General features: G+C 35.3%; 1 protein-coding gene across 15 annotated transcripts in view; it reads right to left on the bottom strand.

Annotated features, from left to right (window-relative positions):
• The window catches only part of ATRNL1 (attractin like 1), a 419950-nt gene that overhangs the window by 323158 nt on the left and 81244 nt on the right, over positions 1-15548 (bottom strand). For all 15 annotated transcript variants that reach the window (XR_003075754.3, XR_003075755.3, XR_001467269.4 and 12 more), the window contains exons 11-13: positions 11005-11089; positions 8999-9207; positions 6533-6651 (exon numbers count right to left, since the gene is read on the bottom strand). Coding sequence is in view for 9 of the 15 variants with exons in the window: in XM_421777.8 (XP_421777.4) it covers positions 6533-6651; positions 8999-9207; positions 11005-11089 (413 nt within the window). In the remaining 6 variants the exon portion in view is untranslated. The remainder of the gene's footprint in view (positions 1-6532; positions 6652-8998; positions 9208-11004; positions 11090-15548) is intronic.

The following is a 15548-nucleotide window of genomic DNA, read 5'->3' as shown; positions in this document are numbered from 1 at the left end:
CACAGGAGTGCTTTCTGATGTTCCTGTGTTCCAGTTTGCAACCATTGCTTTCTGTTCTGTCACTGAGCACCACCAAAAACAGCCTAGCTCTTTGCAGCTTCCCTTCAGACAAGATCTACACTCAGGCTTCCCTTCTGTGGGGTAAATAAACAGTCCCACCTCTCACAACTTTTCCTCATATGAGAGATGCTCCACTACCTTAAAACACACAATATGTAAATCCACATTAAAGAACATTTCCATAACAGACAGGTAAACCAAAGCAGTTACAAAAAAAAAAGGTACCAAAAATGAAATTAGTTCATGGAAAAAAGGAAAAAGATTCTTGAGTTACTATAGGCTTGTCAAACTGCAAAGAAGTGTAATTCATCTGAAAAGGAAAATCATTATGTTGAGATAGCTTATTTTTGGTAAAATTAAGAGATAAACAACCCATGAACTAAAGTGACATCAAAATATATCCTAAAGACTTCAGCCTTTCAGGTAACCAGAAGTTTTACATAAATTCACTCATTCGTCAAATGTCAATTCACAGCTATAAGCAGTCACGTATATATTTAATGTAGTAGCAATATATTTTCCTCAAGTTATTTAAAATACAAACATTTTTCTAGATTTCAGTCATTTAACTGTTTTTTTGTTTGTTTGTTTAAGTCCTGAAGTAATGCAATTGTTAAAATGAATTTTCAGTCTTACACAGGACCAGCTTAATTACTGCTGTTTAAGAATACTTTTTTTTATGCCTTCATTGGATGAGTTTCCTATTGGTGAGCATAACATGGAAGACGCTCTTTTTTTTGGTGTGTAAGAAGTTCTACAGTGAAGCACAGAGAAAGAAACAGAAACTGTTCTAGGAGAAAGCATCTACACCACAGTACAAAACGGAGCCAAAGGCAATGTTGCAAAGTAATAGAATGTCTACCTAGACCAATAAATGCATACAGACAGTAAAGCATGTGATACCTCTGGTACGAATTTGCATGTAGTTTCGCTCAGCCATGAAGCATATTCACAAAACCGCCTGAGAGATACAGAGATAAAGCACCACCTGCTCCTTTACAAGCCCTCAACTAATCCACTTTTTAAACGTGCTATTATCAAAATCCTTAAGCATTCTGACTGCTTTTTACAATTATATATTCCTTAGTAAGATCATATACAGATTACTATTGTTCAACTAAACTAAGATATCTGTTCCATTATTTTCTAATCATGAAGCTTGTTGTGTGTTGGTTATTTAATGTTTAAAATAAAATTCAAAGTATTAGTGAGTCTTCCATAACAATGTTCTGTTGTAGTCCCTTATTCCCAGCACTTTTTCCCCTTAAATCCAGTTTAAACATTGCCTGAAAATTTCATTAGTTCAATGTAGATGTGAATTCAACAGGTAATTCATATTTACACAGTACTAAGGTCATAACTTAAGCTACCAGACCCAATAAAATTCAGAAATATAACAGCCCATCTGTTAGTTCAGTATTTCTGTAGTATATTTATTTCTGCACACTCAAGTATCATTAAACTGTTACATACAGTATCCTATTTACATCCAATTTACTGATTTTTCAGTACTGATCTTGATATGGTGGTATACAGACAGACTTTTGAACTGCAGTGATTTTCTACATCTCTGTTCTAGAGTGAAAATATTACAGTAGTTAATGTTAGAATTTCAGAAATCACTACTAAACAACATACATCTCTCCTTCCTCCTCCTGGACTTCCCAGGGTAACGATACAACCTCATCTAGTTTGCCCAGCCTAGTTGTAAATTATCAGACAGGTTTGCTACTCTTTCTCTCAGTCAGCTGCCAAATTTTACCTAAACACTTACAAATTACAAAAATATATATATATTTTTCTCTATTCACAATCCCTTCTACTACTTTATAAATTTCCCCCTTGACTGTTCTTTAAATTCCTCATATGTAGGGATTATCATTATTATTATTATTATTATTATTATTGATGTTAGTGGTGTACTCAACACTATGAAAGAGAACATCATCTTTCTGAAAGTTGGGCAAACATTACACAAAGACAATGGTTCTTGCCTCTCAGGTGTTGCATAAAAACACTTAATAATGTAGGATTACACTTATCTTTGAAGCACCCTCTATTACCCTCTATCCCTCCACAATATGCTCTTTACCATCCCTTTCACTGGTTCTAAAACATTTAGTTTACATTGCCATGCTCAGAAATGGAATAATTTAAAGTAACTTAACACTTTCAAGTAATCCAGTGCACTCCAATCAACTGAAGTTTCACTGTATTGCATGTGTGGAGATTGACACAAGAAATGCAGAGACTGCTACTGGAGATGCAAGTGTGGGTTGGTCACAGTTGCAGAAGAACATATCCCCCTCATAGCCACAAGCAAAAATGCCATACAGACTGGATGCAGGAACGCCTCAGCTATGTTTCTTCCCAGTACAGTCTCTCCAAAACAAGTGAAGCACATACGCTCCTCTTGAAATTACGCATCTCAAACTATTCTCTAATACAGAAAAGTATTGCATGTGTGTGCTACTGCCTGGTGTTCTCGATCCCAATAGTTTAAGTGTTTTCAAGGTAGCCAGCCTTCCTTATATATGTTGTTTGTTACGGTGAAAGTGTAAGTCTTTTAACAAGCCTAGAAATATGAGGATTCAGCTCAAGAACTGAAATTTTATACAGAATGTCTTTCTTGTCAAATTTTTCCAAAGACTCCTACAGTTTTCAAAAGAAAATGTTTTATTTCAATCAACAGTGACAACAGTTTTCATGTGATGTTTAGCATCACTTTCTATTCTTTGTGTTTCAACTCTTCACAATACTTTGTAAGTAATGTGGAAATAAGTTATTTTATTTGCAAAACGTTAGTGTGGGCAGTCAAAATTCCTATATAATGAAGGATTACAGTTAAGATAATAGCAAAAACGTGCAGCATATTACTAGAGCTACCTTATCTGAAGTGACTGCTTCAAATTTTACTGTAGAGGCGTACAACAACAATAAAAGTTGGGATAGAAGAAAGAAGTTCTCATTAATTCCTTCAGCTGGCCTTTCAGGACTCATGTTTGGATGTGAACTGGAGTTTGATGTGAATCAGGAAAGGGGACGATTTATGTTTAAGATATGAAGAAGCAAAACCAATTTGTTTTGATATGCTCCTAATGCAAGCATTTCCCAAAGAGCTGGGTGAGAGAGAAGACAAAGAAATGGTTTGGAAAAGATATTAAAAAAGTAAAAAAACCCAAATCTTCAAAACTTGGTAGTATATATACCAAAAATAAATCAACATATTGTCTGGTACCAGCTTACAGGTATGCTTCAGTATTTTCAAGCTTTTTAGTATATAAGCCCTGCAGTACTTGAGCTGATCACAAATAAAAGTAGCATGGGTACTTACCCAAACCCAGCTCACCCTCCTCTTTCTCAAGCACACAGCTTAGAGAAGACTGGCAAGCAAGAGGGATTCTAGCACTTTTAAGGCTTTAATGCAAATAGTTTTTCAGTGTGTCTGCATGTATTTGAAAAGCACAACTGCAAAAATAAAACAGCTTTATGGCAGTACTGCTTTGCTATACTACTGTCCTTACAAATGATTACTCTCTTAACATATCAAGAAACTGTGCCACTTTCTCTACCATTATTTCTCTCCATTTCAGAAGAGTAAAAGAAAAAATGAATTGATAAAGCACATTTTTACTGTAAAATTCATGCTCTCTCTCTATCTTTTGTTGTAGTTGGCAAATTCTCTTCAGCCTATGTTCATTTTACTTGTCACAAGAAAAGATTTTGTTTTCATGGGATGGCTCAGCTCCTTCCTGTGGTACAGACCAATTGTTTGCTTATACTTCAACGTTGCTACCCTCAAGAAATGCAATGTGTTGTAAAGATGCAGCAACTTGGAAAGAAAATCTTTCCAAAGACATGTCTTTCTGTTCTGTTTTTTAAAGGACTGGAAAGTAAAGTTGATAAATTGCTTTTCTTGTGAAATTTTTTCTTTACAGAATATGAATACAGTCGGTTTTATGAACACACTCAGCAAGTATCACTGCCATATGATGCAAAATAAAGCTTTTTATAAGCAGGTGTCCAAAGTGATTATAATTTCATAAAAAAATATTTTGATAGACATGTGAACTTCTTTCTCTACCAAAAAATAGGAAGAACACATCAGAATCAGTGATGACCAGAGTCCCACAGGTAAAAATCAACACAATCTACTCCACGCTCACACTCCAAATAAACCAGATATATAAAGCAAGCATGACACAAATTCTTTTTTAAACAGGTAAAAGAGATGAAGATGTGAAGCAGAGAAGTTAAGGAAAAAATATAATGACAAAACTATTTATTCTAATTTTAGAAAAGTGCAATATGCACTGCTTAGAGGAGCATACATGCAGTACTAGTAGGTTTCAAAAGCAAGACAAGACATTCCTGTTTAAATTTCCCTTTTTTTATGCAGAGAGATCCAACAAAGGGGAGAAAAATAAGAAAAAGTATATTGATGAGGTTGTTACCTCCTTGCAAGAGTGTTATATAATATTCCGTGCTTCAGAGCTGAAAATAGCCTTGGACTAGATGCAAGAGTCTCCACGGAAGGGTTTGCAAGAAGAGGTTATACAGAGATTAGTATGCCATATATCATGAAGTCTGTATGAACTCTGCATAAGACAGTATCAAGGAGATAATTAAGTCACTAGCCATAGAGAAATTTCAGTACCATCTTGAATGATTCTATATGATTTACGTTAGCTGCTTCCTAGTTCGGTAAGATTGGACAGGATAAGCCTTCATTCCTCCATGTTTGTATCAGCTATAATGGTATAATGAGTCAATTAAAATCATAGTTTGCAAAAGTATTCAATTTAGGTGAGGTTATATGGGGAAAAAAACAAACCAGCTTGTTAGTGCTGAAACAAGACAGATCTCCAAACAACCTGGCATTGCAAGCCTCTGCTCACAATTACACCAGATTATTATACGGTATTATGATATATCCTGATGATCTGTGAGCCTCCACAGTGGTGAAATACAGTGCCCCGTTAATGTGCTGATTCATATCAGATGGTGAGCATAGGCAGGTATACATGCATCATCAGTGCATTAGTACAGCTTATGAAGACCATCTGTCTAAACAGCAGAGTGGTTTCAGGAAATCTCTATATTTTATAGCCCTGCCAATCAGTGTCCCTCACATACCTTTGACCATGAGGCCAATCCCAAACTGATTGCCAACATACCTTTAATTCTCTGGCCAATTTCTCTGAAGAGTACACAACAAATTCTGTAACATTGTCATTCTCAGCTGGATGTTCTATAATTTAAGTAATAAATTGAAGACTTTGCACAGCTGCAAAAACAGGGCTTTCTCCTTGAGATATTTCTGGGTCTTCAGCTTGTTATCCCATATTGCCATCACAGCATTGTCAAAACATTTTCAAATTGTAGGACTATGAAAATGGGTAATCAGCCTGATTTCTGCCATTTCTCCACATGGTGCCATTCTGTTGATGCTATTTTGGTAGGTTTATGTTGATAGCTTCACAATTCTGCCTCCACAGTCTACCAGACAATACATTAATTTTGAAATAGCCACATCCAACTTATGGCACCTCTTCTCAAAAATCTTTTGGATACATTTTCACTATCACATTCTCTAGTAACTCCACTGAGAGCCTTTGCTACCTGCTTTAAATCCTGGATAAAATTTAAGAAATGATCTAGAAGACTGGCGCATCCGTTCCTAATTAAGTCATTAATCGATCATGAGCAGTTATCAAAGAAAGATACTGACCTGAGAAGCCTGTGCTAGAATACCCAGTACTCCATATTTTCTAGGTATGAAGGTGGTCTGCTCTTTAGCAGCTATTCCTTGCTTAAGAGTTGAAAGCCACAGCTAGAAGATTGGTACTTAACATAATATTTTTTGTTAGGAAAGGAAGAACCTTGAAGATCACAAAAGAATCTAACCATTAGAGCCTGGAATATGAAATCACTCTGAGAAACTATTATAATATGGCTATGAATGCTAGTGATTTGAGCTGCCTGTACTCACTCTGAATGGGCAAGTTTTGAATCAATCCAGAGTCAGTCCAACTCATGCCTTAATTTGTCTATCTGGAGAATAACACTGATTTGCATCAGGTACAAACCAGAAAGCAAGCCAACATTTAGTCATGGAAGTATGTAAATAAAGGATTTTGAGTTCCAGTACAGCCAATGTCTGGATGCTCAAAAACCAAGCTGGTAATGACTCTGGGACATTCCAAATATTATTAATTAGGAGATAATAGTATTTGTCCTGAGAGATACATGTAGTGGGCTAACATAATCAAAGATACTTTTTTTCCTGGAATGGACATCTTTACTGCAGTCCAAGTCTGCCCTCTGAAATATTTCTACTGCAAAAGTCAAGCTTTTGTTCAAAACAACCTACTATTTGTCCACTATTCTATTCAGAATATTTAGGCCTTGGGTTTAGTTAGGAAAAAAAAATTAGTATTAATAACATAATCGTGAATTTGCAAAGACTCACCATGCTACAGTTACTATTTGCTGAAATGCACTTTTTGTCATCGCACCATTGGCACCCATTTGTATTGGCAGTACAGCTCGCACAGTCTGCGTATCGGTAACATCTGTCATCTGCAGCAGCTGCAATACAAATGAAAGTCAGAAAGAAACATAGGACTATATTTTAAAAACTTGCCTAGAGTATTTTCTGTTACATCCTTTATTTAAGCTCCAGCCATTAAATGAGGGTTTAAGCTATTCTGGGAAATAAGTTCTATTCAGTTAACGGTATCCCTTAAAAATTCCCCAAGTAACAATCATATTTGAAGGTTAACTAAATGAACATTCACTGATTTGCAGCACATAAGCATTTTTAGGACACTGCGTAAATTTAACCTATAAAAAAGCTTCTTAAACTATTGATGGTTCACTCCTTTAATATAGGAAGATTGATTTTCTTTAGATGCAAGTTTCTGATAAAAAAAATTAGATTGCTATCGGGAAGCAATGGTAAAAGCTTCAAATACAAAAAAGTCTAAGACAGCTGTTAGCAACACATAGTCCTTCTAAATTAAATTATCATCATTAGTTTAGAAATTAGAGAGTTATGTCATTTCAATATAGAAAATCTTGGAGGAAAATGTTCATGTCAATTCCTTAATGCAAGGCTGTAGGACTTGGACTGAAATTTATGCTATTTAAAACTGTTTGAAACACAAACACTTTACTTCTGTTATAAGTGCAAAATCATCATGAACCCAAAGAGAATTCCTATCACATCCTACACTAGTTACTGTGTTTAATGCCTCTGCATCTAGAAACAAGTCTTGGGATCATGAATGTTTAAGATACTCCATTGCCAGGAAAGGCTTATTATCCAAGAATTGCTTTCACAAACCCATTAAAGCTTCTGCTTATCTTAATCTTGACCTTCATCACTTTCTCACATGATGCTCTCAACTAGATAGCACTTGAGCCAAGTGATGTAAAAGAACAGAATGAAAACACAGCTTTGGGCAGAATGTTATCACCTGAAACTGGAAGGATATGACAGCACTGAAGAGGTGATGTCCAGTTAGCAAAGGTTTTGACAGATCCACAGTTTGTTCAGAACTGCAATTCTCAGCACCTTGTCACATATATGTTTGGGTGCAGTTCTGTCTCAATGCAGAAGCATTGGAAATTGGGCCTAACTTTTCTATTTTCTCCAGCCTGACTGCATTTCAGTTTCGTAAGCACTTGTTGATACAGAGCTTTGCTGTGGTTTTCTTTGAAAATAAGGTCTACTTTCATCTGTGTTACTTCTGAATTTATAGTCTCAAGATTCTTCTTGAGCTGAAACTTTAGATTCTAGATCTCTTAATATTATGAAACTGTACAAAAGCAGTTCTTCAGAAAACTACCCAGATAACCTTTTCATTAGATAATGCACCTTTCTCCAAGTTTATATCCAGTTCAGAAACAAGAGCTAGCAGAATAAAACCAAGCCATCCTGAAGCACTAATAGCAGAACTAGTAATTTATTAAGAAGCACTGAAAGTAGACTACCATTTGTGCATTTAATAAACAGCCAAAGTTCGGGTGGTGATTTTATACTGTACGCAATGAAAGATGTGAGTAGAAAATAGGTATATGTAGTAGTGATGCATATTCTGTTTGTATGAAGTATAAGAATTACACTTTCAAAAGCAATTTACTTATGACATGCCAAAATACTCAGGAATAAGAGTGTTACAGTTATTCATAACGTTCAATTGCTTTTTCAAGCAATATGTGGCTATCATAATGCAACACAGAAATTCACCAGGCAAATTTGCACCCACTTCAACATACTGCTGCAAAGGACTTGTTTGTCTCAAGTTTGTCTCCAGCTGTGGCTGAACTCTATACTTCTATACAAATATCCCCACTGATATGTAAACGACTTGAAACAGTGATGTTTTCCCTTTCCTGTACTGGTACATACAGACATGACAGTGCCATATGCCTGTAATGGTAGCTATCACTTGCAGGGACCATCTGTGCTCTGTCTGCTGTTAGGATTTCCTGGAATCAGAACAACATGAGGGCTTTTATTTAAGTAAGCATGTATTTATATACACATGTGTGCATATACACACACAGTCCAGTAAGTGAAAAGGTAGAGAAAAAGGAAAATTAATTCAGAGAAGTTATCTCGAAACTCAACCTTCAAGTTCTTCAAATACAGTGCGCAAAATTCAATCTAAAACAATTTTGTGTAAATTCTTCTCTTTGAACCCTCTTGTGTTTCACATCCTTTAGCACTTTAAGATAGTTATTTTTTCCTGTATTTAAAATCCCCCCAAAATCAGAGTTCAATAATTTTAAAACATTAATCCCTAAATTGTCAGAATCACCAGACCAGCCTGTTTGGGTTGTTTTTCCCATTTCAATGGATTTGTTTTGTTCTTCCTCCCTCTGTCTCCTATACTGCATCAAAAATGTCATACTGTAAGACAAGACTTACCTGTTTTCTTCGGACATTTTGCTCGAAGGATGTTGTTAGCATTTCCAGATTCCCAGGATTCACAATGTTTCTTGTTCCAGAGACACCTTATCCCTGGACGAGCGTTCTTACACAGCTCTTCATCTCTGAATGCTTCACAGTTTGGAGGCTTGTACACAAGGATGTCATTCAAAAGAACACTTGAAAACCCCCCAAATATGTACATTGACCTATTAAGAAAAGGCAAGCAAATATAACATATTGCAACTAAAAACAATTTTTTTTCTTTAGCGTCCTATACAACAATAAAAGATAACATATTATTAAAAAATACCCTTCAGATCTCTCTACTTAAGACCCTGTTAGTGTTTGCATTATAATGATTGATATGCTTTTCTACATATGTCCCCATGGAAGTGTAGACTAACAAAAAATTACCCCATGTTAGTTGTAGCAGTGAGTGACACATACCAAATTTCTAGAAAAAAGAAAGAGGGGATATGCAGGAACAGTACTCATTTTTTAGTTTGATAATGTAAGAATAGACTGTGATAAAATCACCTGCAAGAAATGAGAACATTTTCCTTGAAAATTTCCAAGCCTACCAGTAATGCTTAGGGATGGATATTTGGCTTTGGTACAATAGCAACAAACATCAAAGCCAGAAGACTAGACTTGAGATCTTATCCCTTTCTTCTCCTTTAGGATTAAGAACAGTCTCAATTAAAACATATTTAGAAAGAACTTGTGCATCTGCTGTATCCTCTACTCTTATAATAAATACAATCATATAGTTACCAATAAGAGAAATTTTTGAAGAGTACCTCATAATATATTATCTTTTACATAAAACCCTTCTAAAATACCATTAAATTCTAGAAAAGAAACAGTCATTTTCACCTTGAATCCAATTCACTGAAAAATTATATTTCTTGAGTATTAGACATAGCTTAGTTGTTTCAAAGTGACAAAGATCAGAATGTGAAAATCTGTTGCTAAATTCACTCATTTCCCCAATTTTCTCTTAAGTAACGTTTGCTGATTAATTTCAAGTGCTGTTATAGCTTACTGCTTTGTTTTTATTAAAATCTATTAAAATCTCATTTGAATTATAACACCACCATTATTTCTGATCCTATGTAGAGGACCTGTAGATTGTCTACCTATACTTAAACAATGGGCTTATAATGATGCTGAATAATATATATATACAAAACAGGGCTATATCAATAGTGTGGGACAGTCATCTGCAGTAGTGCAATGGTCAGACATTGGATCATTTGGCAACAAGCAATAATAACGCTCACACAAGTAAAGCTGACCATAGTTTTCTACAATTTTGCTAAGGAGACATCTGTCCTACAATTTTAGTTTGGGGGATTGGAGTAGGGGAGGCAGAGAGCTTGGCCATCAAATTCTGTAAACTCTAAATCCATGCCCTAGTTCTAAATGACAAAGATTTACTGAGCTCTTCTATTCATGGCAAATGTCATGAAAGTATAACATATTTTATAAAGGATAAGCAGTAAACTCTATACAGTCAGGTGTCGACAGGCTTTTATTTTCCCTCTTGCAAGGAGTTAATAGTGATCACTATCATCATCTGTGAACTTGCTTTTTTCCCCCAGTAAATTTACATCATTTTGATTTAATGATTGTAGAAGAAAAAGGAATAGTTGTATGTTGTAAAGAAAAAACATTGTTCTTATCACATCCAAGTGAGGATTACAGTGGGTCCTGAATTCAAATTCACTCACACAAAAACTCACAATAGTGACAAAACACCTCAGTACACTAGAAAGTTCAAATGAAACAGCACTGGAGTAGGATCCACTGCATGTGAAATTGCTCGTTAACTCTACAGCTGACTGCTGATATGTCAAGCCCCTGCTAAGCACTATTGTTCATGTTAATAAATTATATCAGTTATATGCCATTGAGCCATACTTCACATGGATATACTTGCTGTCATTTTCTTTTTTCATTACAAAAGATGGTCAAGAAAATTTAAAATATGCTTCTCTTACCCATTACTGACAACAGCAGTGTGACCAAATCTGTTGACGTCTCGGTGCAGATTAGGTTTTGGTAAAATCTTCCACTCATCACAAGCTGAAAGACAAAAGGAAAACATACTGTATTATACAAAATAATCTCAAAATTTGCAACAAAATATATGCAGAATGGATTTTATTGGACAGTCATCTATATTTTAAGCATCAACTAATTTCATCCCCCTATTTAACCGTGTTTACTTCTACCAATCTGGGAAAGGAAGTTATGTCCACTGTAAGAAGAGAACACCTACTCCTCATCTCCTTCAAATGTTCTTACATGATTTCATCATCTGTTGAACCCACCAACTCTGAAGTACAATTTCTGATTCCGATGTATTTTAAAACTTATAATACTAGCTTCCTGTTGTTGGTTTTCGTTGTTTAGTTTTCATGTTTATTTTGGTTTTTAATTAAGCTGTTCTGTAAAATCAGCAGGACTTTTTTTCCTTTCCCGTTTCCATTAGGTAAAAGCTGCTTTTTCCTACTCTAAGCAGAAGCATCCTACAGAGATCAACAGTCTGAAAAGTTCCCTGGCATACAGCAGGACTGTGCAGAGAACTTTTGAAACCTCACACTTCTCAGAGTGTTAACGTAATTACCATGCAGATTTTTACCTAATACTGCTGAATTCATTTATCTGTACAATTCTATAGACAAGCATGTCTAAATGAAGTAAGCTTTATGCACACTGAAAACATATTTTTAGATATGAATAATTTTTGCAAGTCGTAGGTCTGGTTAAAAACTAAAGCAATATCTCCATAGACCACATAGCCCAAGGAGGTCTGCTTAACATTGAAAAAATAAAAAATAATAAGAAATTTCAACACCTTTCCTCCCTACTTCCTTAGATTGAAAAAAATAAAAAGAAAAAAAAAGAAAAAAAGAGAAAAAAAAGAAAAAGCAGAAATGGATATCAGGACATCCAAGAAGGATAAACTGCCCATAAGGTCAGTGTTATCCAGCACCAAAGTTGCTCTAACTGCCCTCATTTCTACTGTCAGAACACTTCAGCTCCGCTCTGGCACATTGAACACAGAAAGCCATTCACAGCAGCTCCCTGTCCAGTTTGCTTTCCATGATACTACCACACTGACACAGCCTGGTAGAAGGTCGCTCAAGGGTGGATTTGGTACATGAGAGGAGGCACAGGTAGGGACAACGCTGCAGTAATAAGCAGCTCAGGGGACCAAGGCTTCCCCAGAACAACAGCCAGAGCCCATAAAAAGTCAGAGATAGCTGTAATAGATAAAGAAATTACAGCATTCTATAATTTGGAAACAGAAACCAAAAGCACATAATTACTGGAGTAACGCAGGTGGTCCAAGCAGCAATAATTTCAATATCATACCACAAGTGAATTTCAAAGTTTGAAGAAAGGGTATTACAAAGTTTTTGTTCACTGTCTCAGAGGGCCAATTTCTCTCAACTTCTATGTCCTGTCACTGTAACTATTATCATAATACTCACCTGTCCCCTTTTGATCTTCTCTACTTAAATAGAATGGTACATATATGCCAGAGAGATGCTCTTGAACAGTGTCTATAGCAGAGCTCACAGTGCAAGGGCATCAATTACTTGTTTATAATCACAAGGTTCGGATGTGCTTGGGAATAACATTAAATATAAAAGCTGTGTATCCACCATATATCAGAGTAACATTGGCATTTAATGCTTCTATGATGTTTGAATCATTTGATAGCTTAAGACCAGCAGCGCTGCTATTTATTGGAAAATAAAACTGATCAACAATTGTGTGTTCAATTTTTATTTCAACAATGTATTTTCATTTTAAAAGCTATAAAAGAAAACATTTTTAAAGTTTCAACTGATCAGCAAAATCTTTGTGTTGCACTGCAAAACCAAAATCTTGCTGCTGCTATAAGCTATTGTACCTTAACAGAAACAGCATGTCTCAGCTCATGTCAACAATGGTAAAGAAAACTCTGAAAGAAAACATTAAACTTTCAGCCTATCTAGGAAAGCATTGCATGTTATTTTTTTTATTTGTACACACATATACAAATGGTGTTTCTTGTACTTAAACTTATTCCAGAAAAAAAATGGAATTTAACACTGAAAAAAAACCATAAAACCATAATAAAGGCCCATTTTCAGATAAGAAACCCTTGAGGGCTTCAGATATAATAATTCCTAGCTCGCTGATGATATTTGTCAAACTGGCAGGTCTTTTCAATAGAGTACAAGAGGAAAAGGAGGAGGGAAGCATGTTACAAATAGCCTTCCCTCTTATCTCCTCCGAGCCTTCTCAATGACTGCTGAACACTGAACAGGCCATTGTGCAAGGAAAAATCTGGCTGTGGTTCTTTAAATTCCTCATCAGAATTTCTCTGCTAAGACTGGTTGATGTGAAATACAGATAGTTAACCAACTACTGGTGTGGGGTTTTTTCTTGGTTAAAAAAAAAAAAAAATCAAACAGAATTCATCCATGCCTATCATCTTCAAACTTCTTTTGAAGATTTCAAAGTACCTACATTTCCAAGCTTACTGTATGGTTTCAAGAATAAAATGACAAATAGCAAACAGTATAATTTCCAACATCATCTATCAACATTACAGCCTTGTTCATTGCATTTGCTGCATTAATAAGAATGGTAAACTTCAAGGAATAAAAAAATAAAATACTTTCCTCTGAGAAACACATTTCTTTTAATGAAACAAATTAAGAAGATGAAGGACTTATTCTATTTATCCCAAATGAACAGATTTTCTAGTGAGTGAGAAATACAAGGTAAAACACAGGGCCCTTCCTTCCTACCAGTATGGCTTCAACTTCAAGGACAAGTATTATCGTGTTATATCATAGGAAAGAGATTCATATTCCTCCACTAGTAATAGTTATAGATAATGCCATTATGAGATACTACAATGAGATAATACAGAAGTGGCTCTTAGACTGAATTCAATCCCCATACAAATCACATACATCAAGAAACACACCAGAAACATGCATTAGACTTGAGGTAACCCAGCTGAAGCTGGTAGAGAAATACACTCACGCATGCTAGCATGCATGATTTTTAGAAAAAAAAATACATTTCTAATCAACACTGTCACATAAGTGAAATAGTCAAAACCAGATATGCTTTGCAACACTGCACGAAGACCAAATTTACCAAAATACAACTGAAGTGAAAATAAGGTAGCTACTGCATCCTAGCTCTATCCTGTTCATTCTGCAGCTCTTCCTGACCGTGACTTATGCTTTTCAGAGACAGTTCAGAACATTAAAAAACTGTCTTGCTGTGGAAGGTAGCATGAAATTTACACTTACCCTTCAAATCTAATTTTGAACAAGATATTACTAAAACATTAGGACAAAGCTGGGCCAGACACGAGTTAGTATAGATCCATTATGTCTGAATTAAGTTAAATCACTTTCAAAAATTACACAAAAGGTCAGCACTCAACCATCTCCAATTCAAATTTTGATTTACAAAAATCTGTGAGAACAACACATCACAAGCTGTTTTCAGAGGTGACTACTCATCTTTTTTCTTTATCTGATATATGAAATATATTATGGACATCTCTTATTGAATTATTATTAATAATATGGCCCCTCAAATAACTTACAATACTACAAAATTTTGCAAGGAATACAGAAGAACAAAGAACTAAAATATTCCCTTTACAGAAAACACCGTAGAAACTCCAAAGAAAAACTGTTGAGATAGAATAGGATATAACAGGTGTCTTATCAGCCTTCCCTCCCTGGCAATGCCCAACGTCACTTTCAAGACTGAGCAGCAGCACCATGCCCTCTCAGAACTTGCAGACGGAATGTGAGAAGATGCTCACACTGTTTCTTTTTCAAGGACAGAAAGAGTTCATAATTCCAAAATACGATAAAAGGAAAAATACTTATTTTCTATAATTCTATACTAGTTAGAGTAATGACCCAAAATGTAGAAGAAACAGGTTCATTTCCTGCCCAATGGGACTTAAACCTAAAGCTTTCATCTCCAAAGAAAATGCTCTAACCCTTCAAGCTAGGTGGCTCTTCACCACTCTGTTACTGCTGTTTCACTGAACAGGAAAAGAAAAAAAAAAAGAGAATATTGTCAGAAACAGGGAGGAAATGGAAGCATTGCTCCAGCCTCACCTTTGTTAGTGCAGTCTAAAAACAGGCAGTGTTTTGTACCTTACTTCCAGAATCTTATCTGTATTTCTGAATTGGAAGACAAGGTAGGAAGGCTCTAGAGAGGGATATATATGTCAGTGTATCAGTATAACTGACTGATATATTTAGAAGCATATACACAAATAAATAATTATCTATATCACCTGAGTTAGGCAGAAGCAGAAAACTTATTTTCCAACATTTTAATGCTGAATAAATATTTTCCTTTGTTCAGATAATAAACTCTTACTCTCAGCAAACCAGAAAGGCAAACATATTTGAAACAGCACAAATTTAATTTTAACTACAGACATAACATAATAGAATCTATATACATAAGAGTAACTCTACAAGCAATATTCTAAAAA

This window comes from Gallus gallus, chromosome 6, assembly GCF_016699485.2.
Source record: "Gallus gallus isolate bGalGal1 chromosome 6, bGalGal1.mat.broiler.GRCg7b, whole genome shotgun sequence".
NCBI classification, from domain to species: Eukaryota; Metazoa; Chordata; class Aves; order Galliformes; family Phasianidae; genus Gallus; species Gallus gallus.
Note: the sequence above shows the minus strand (reverse complement) of the source record. Positions and strands in the feature narration are given on the sequence as shown.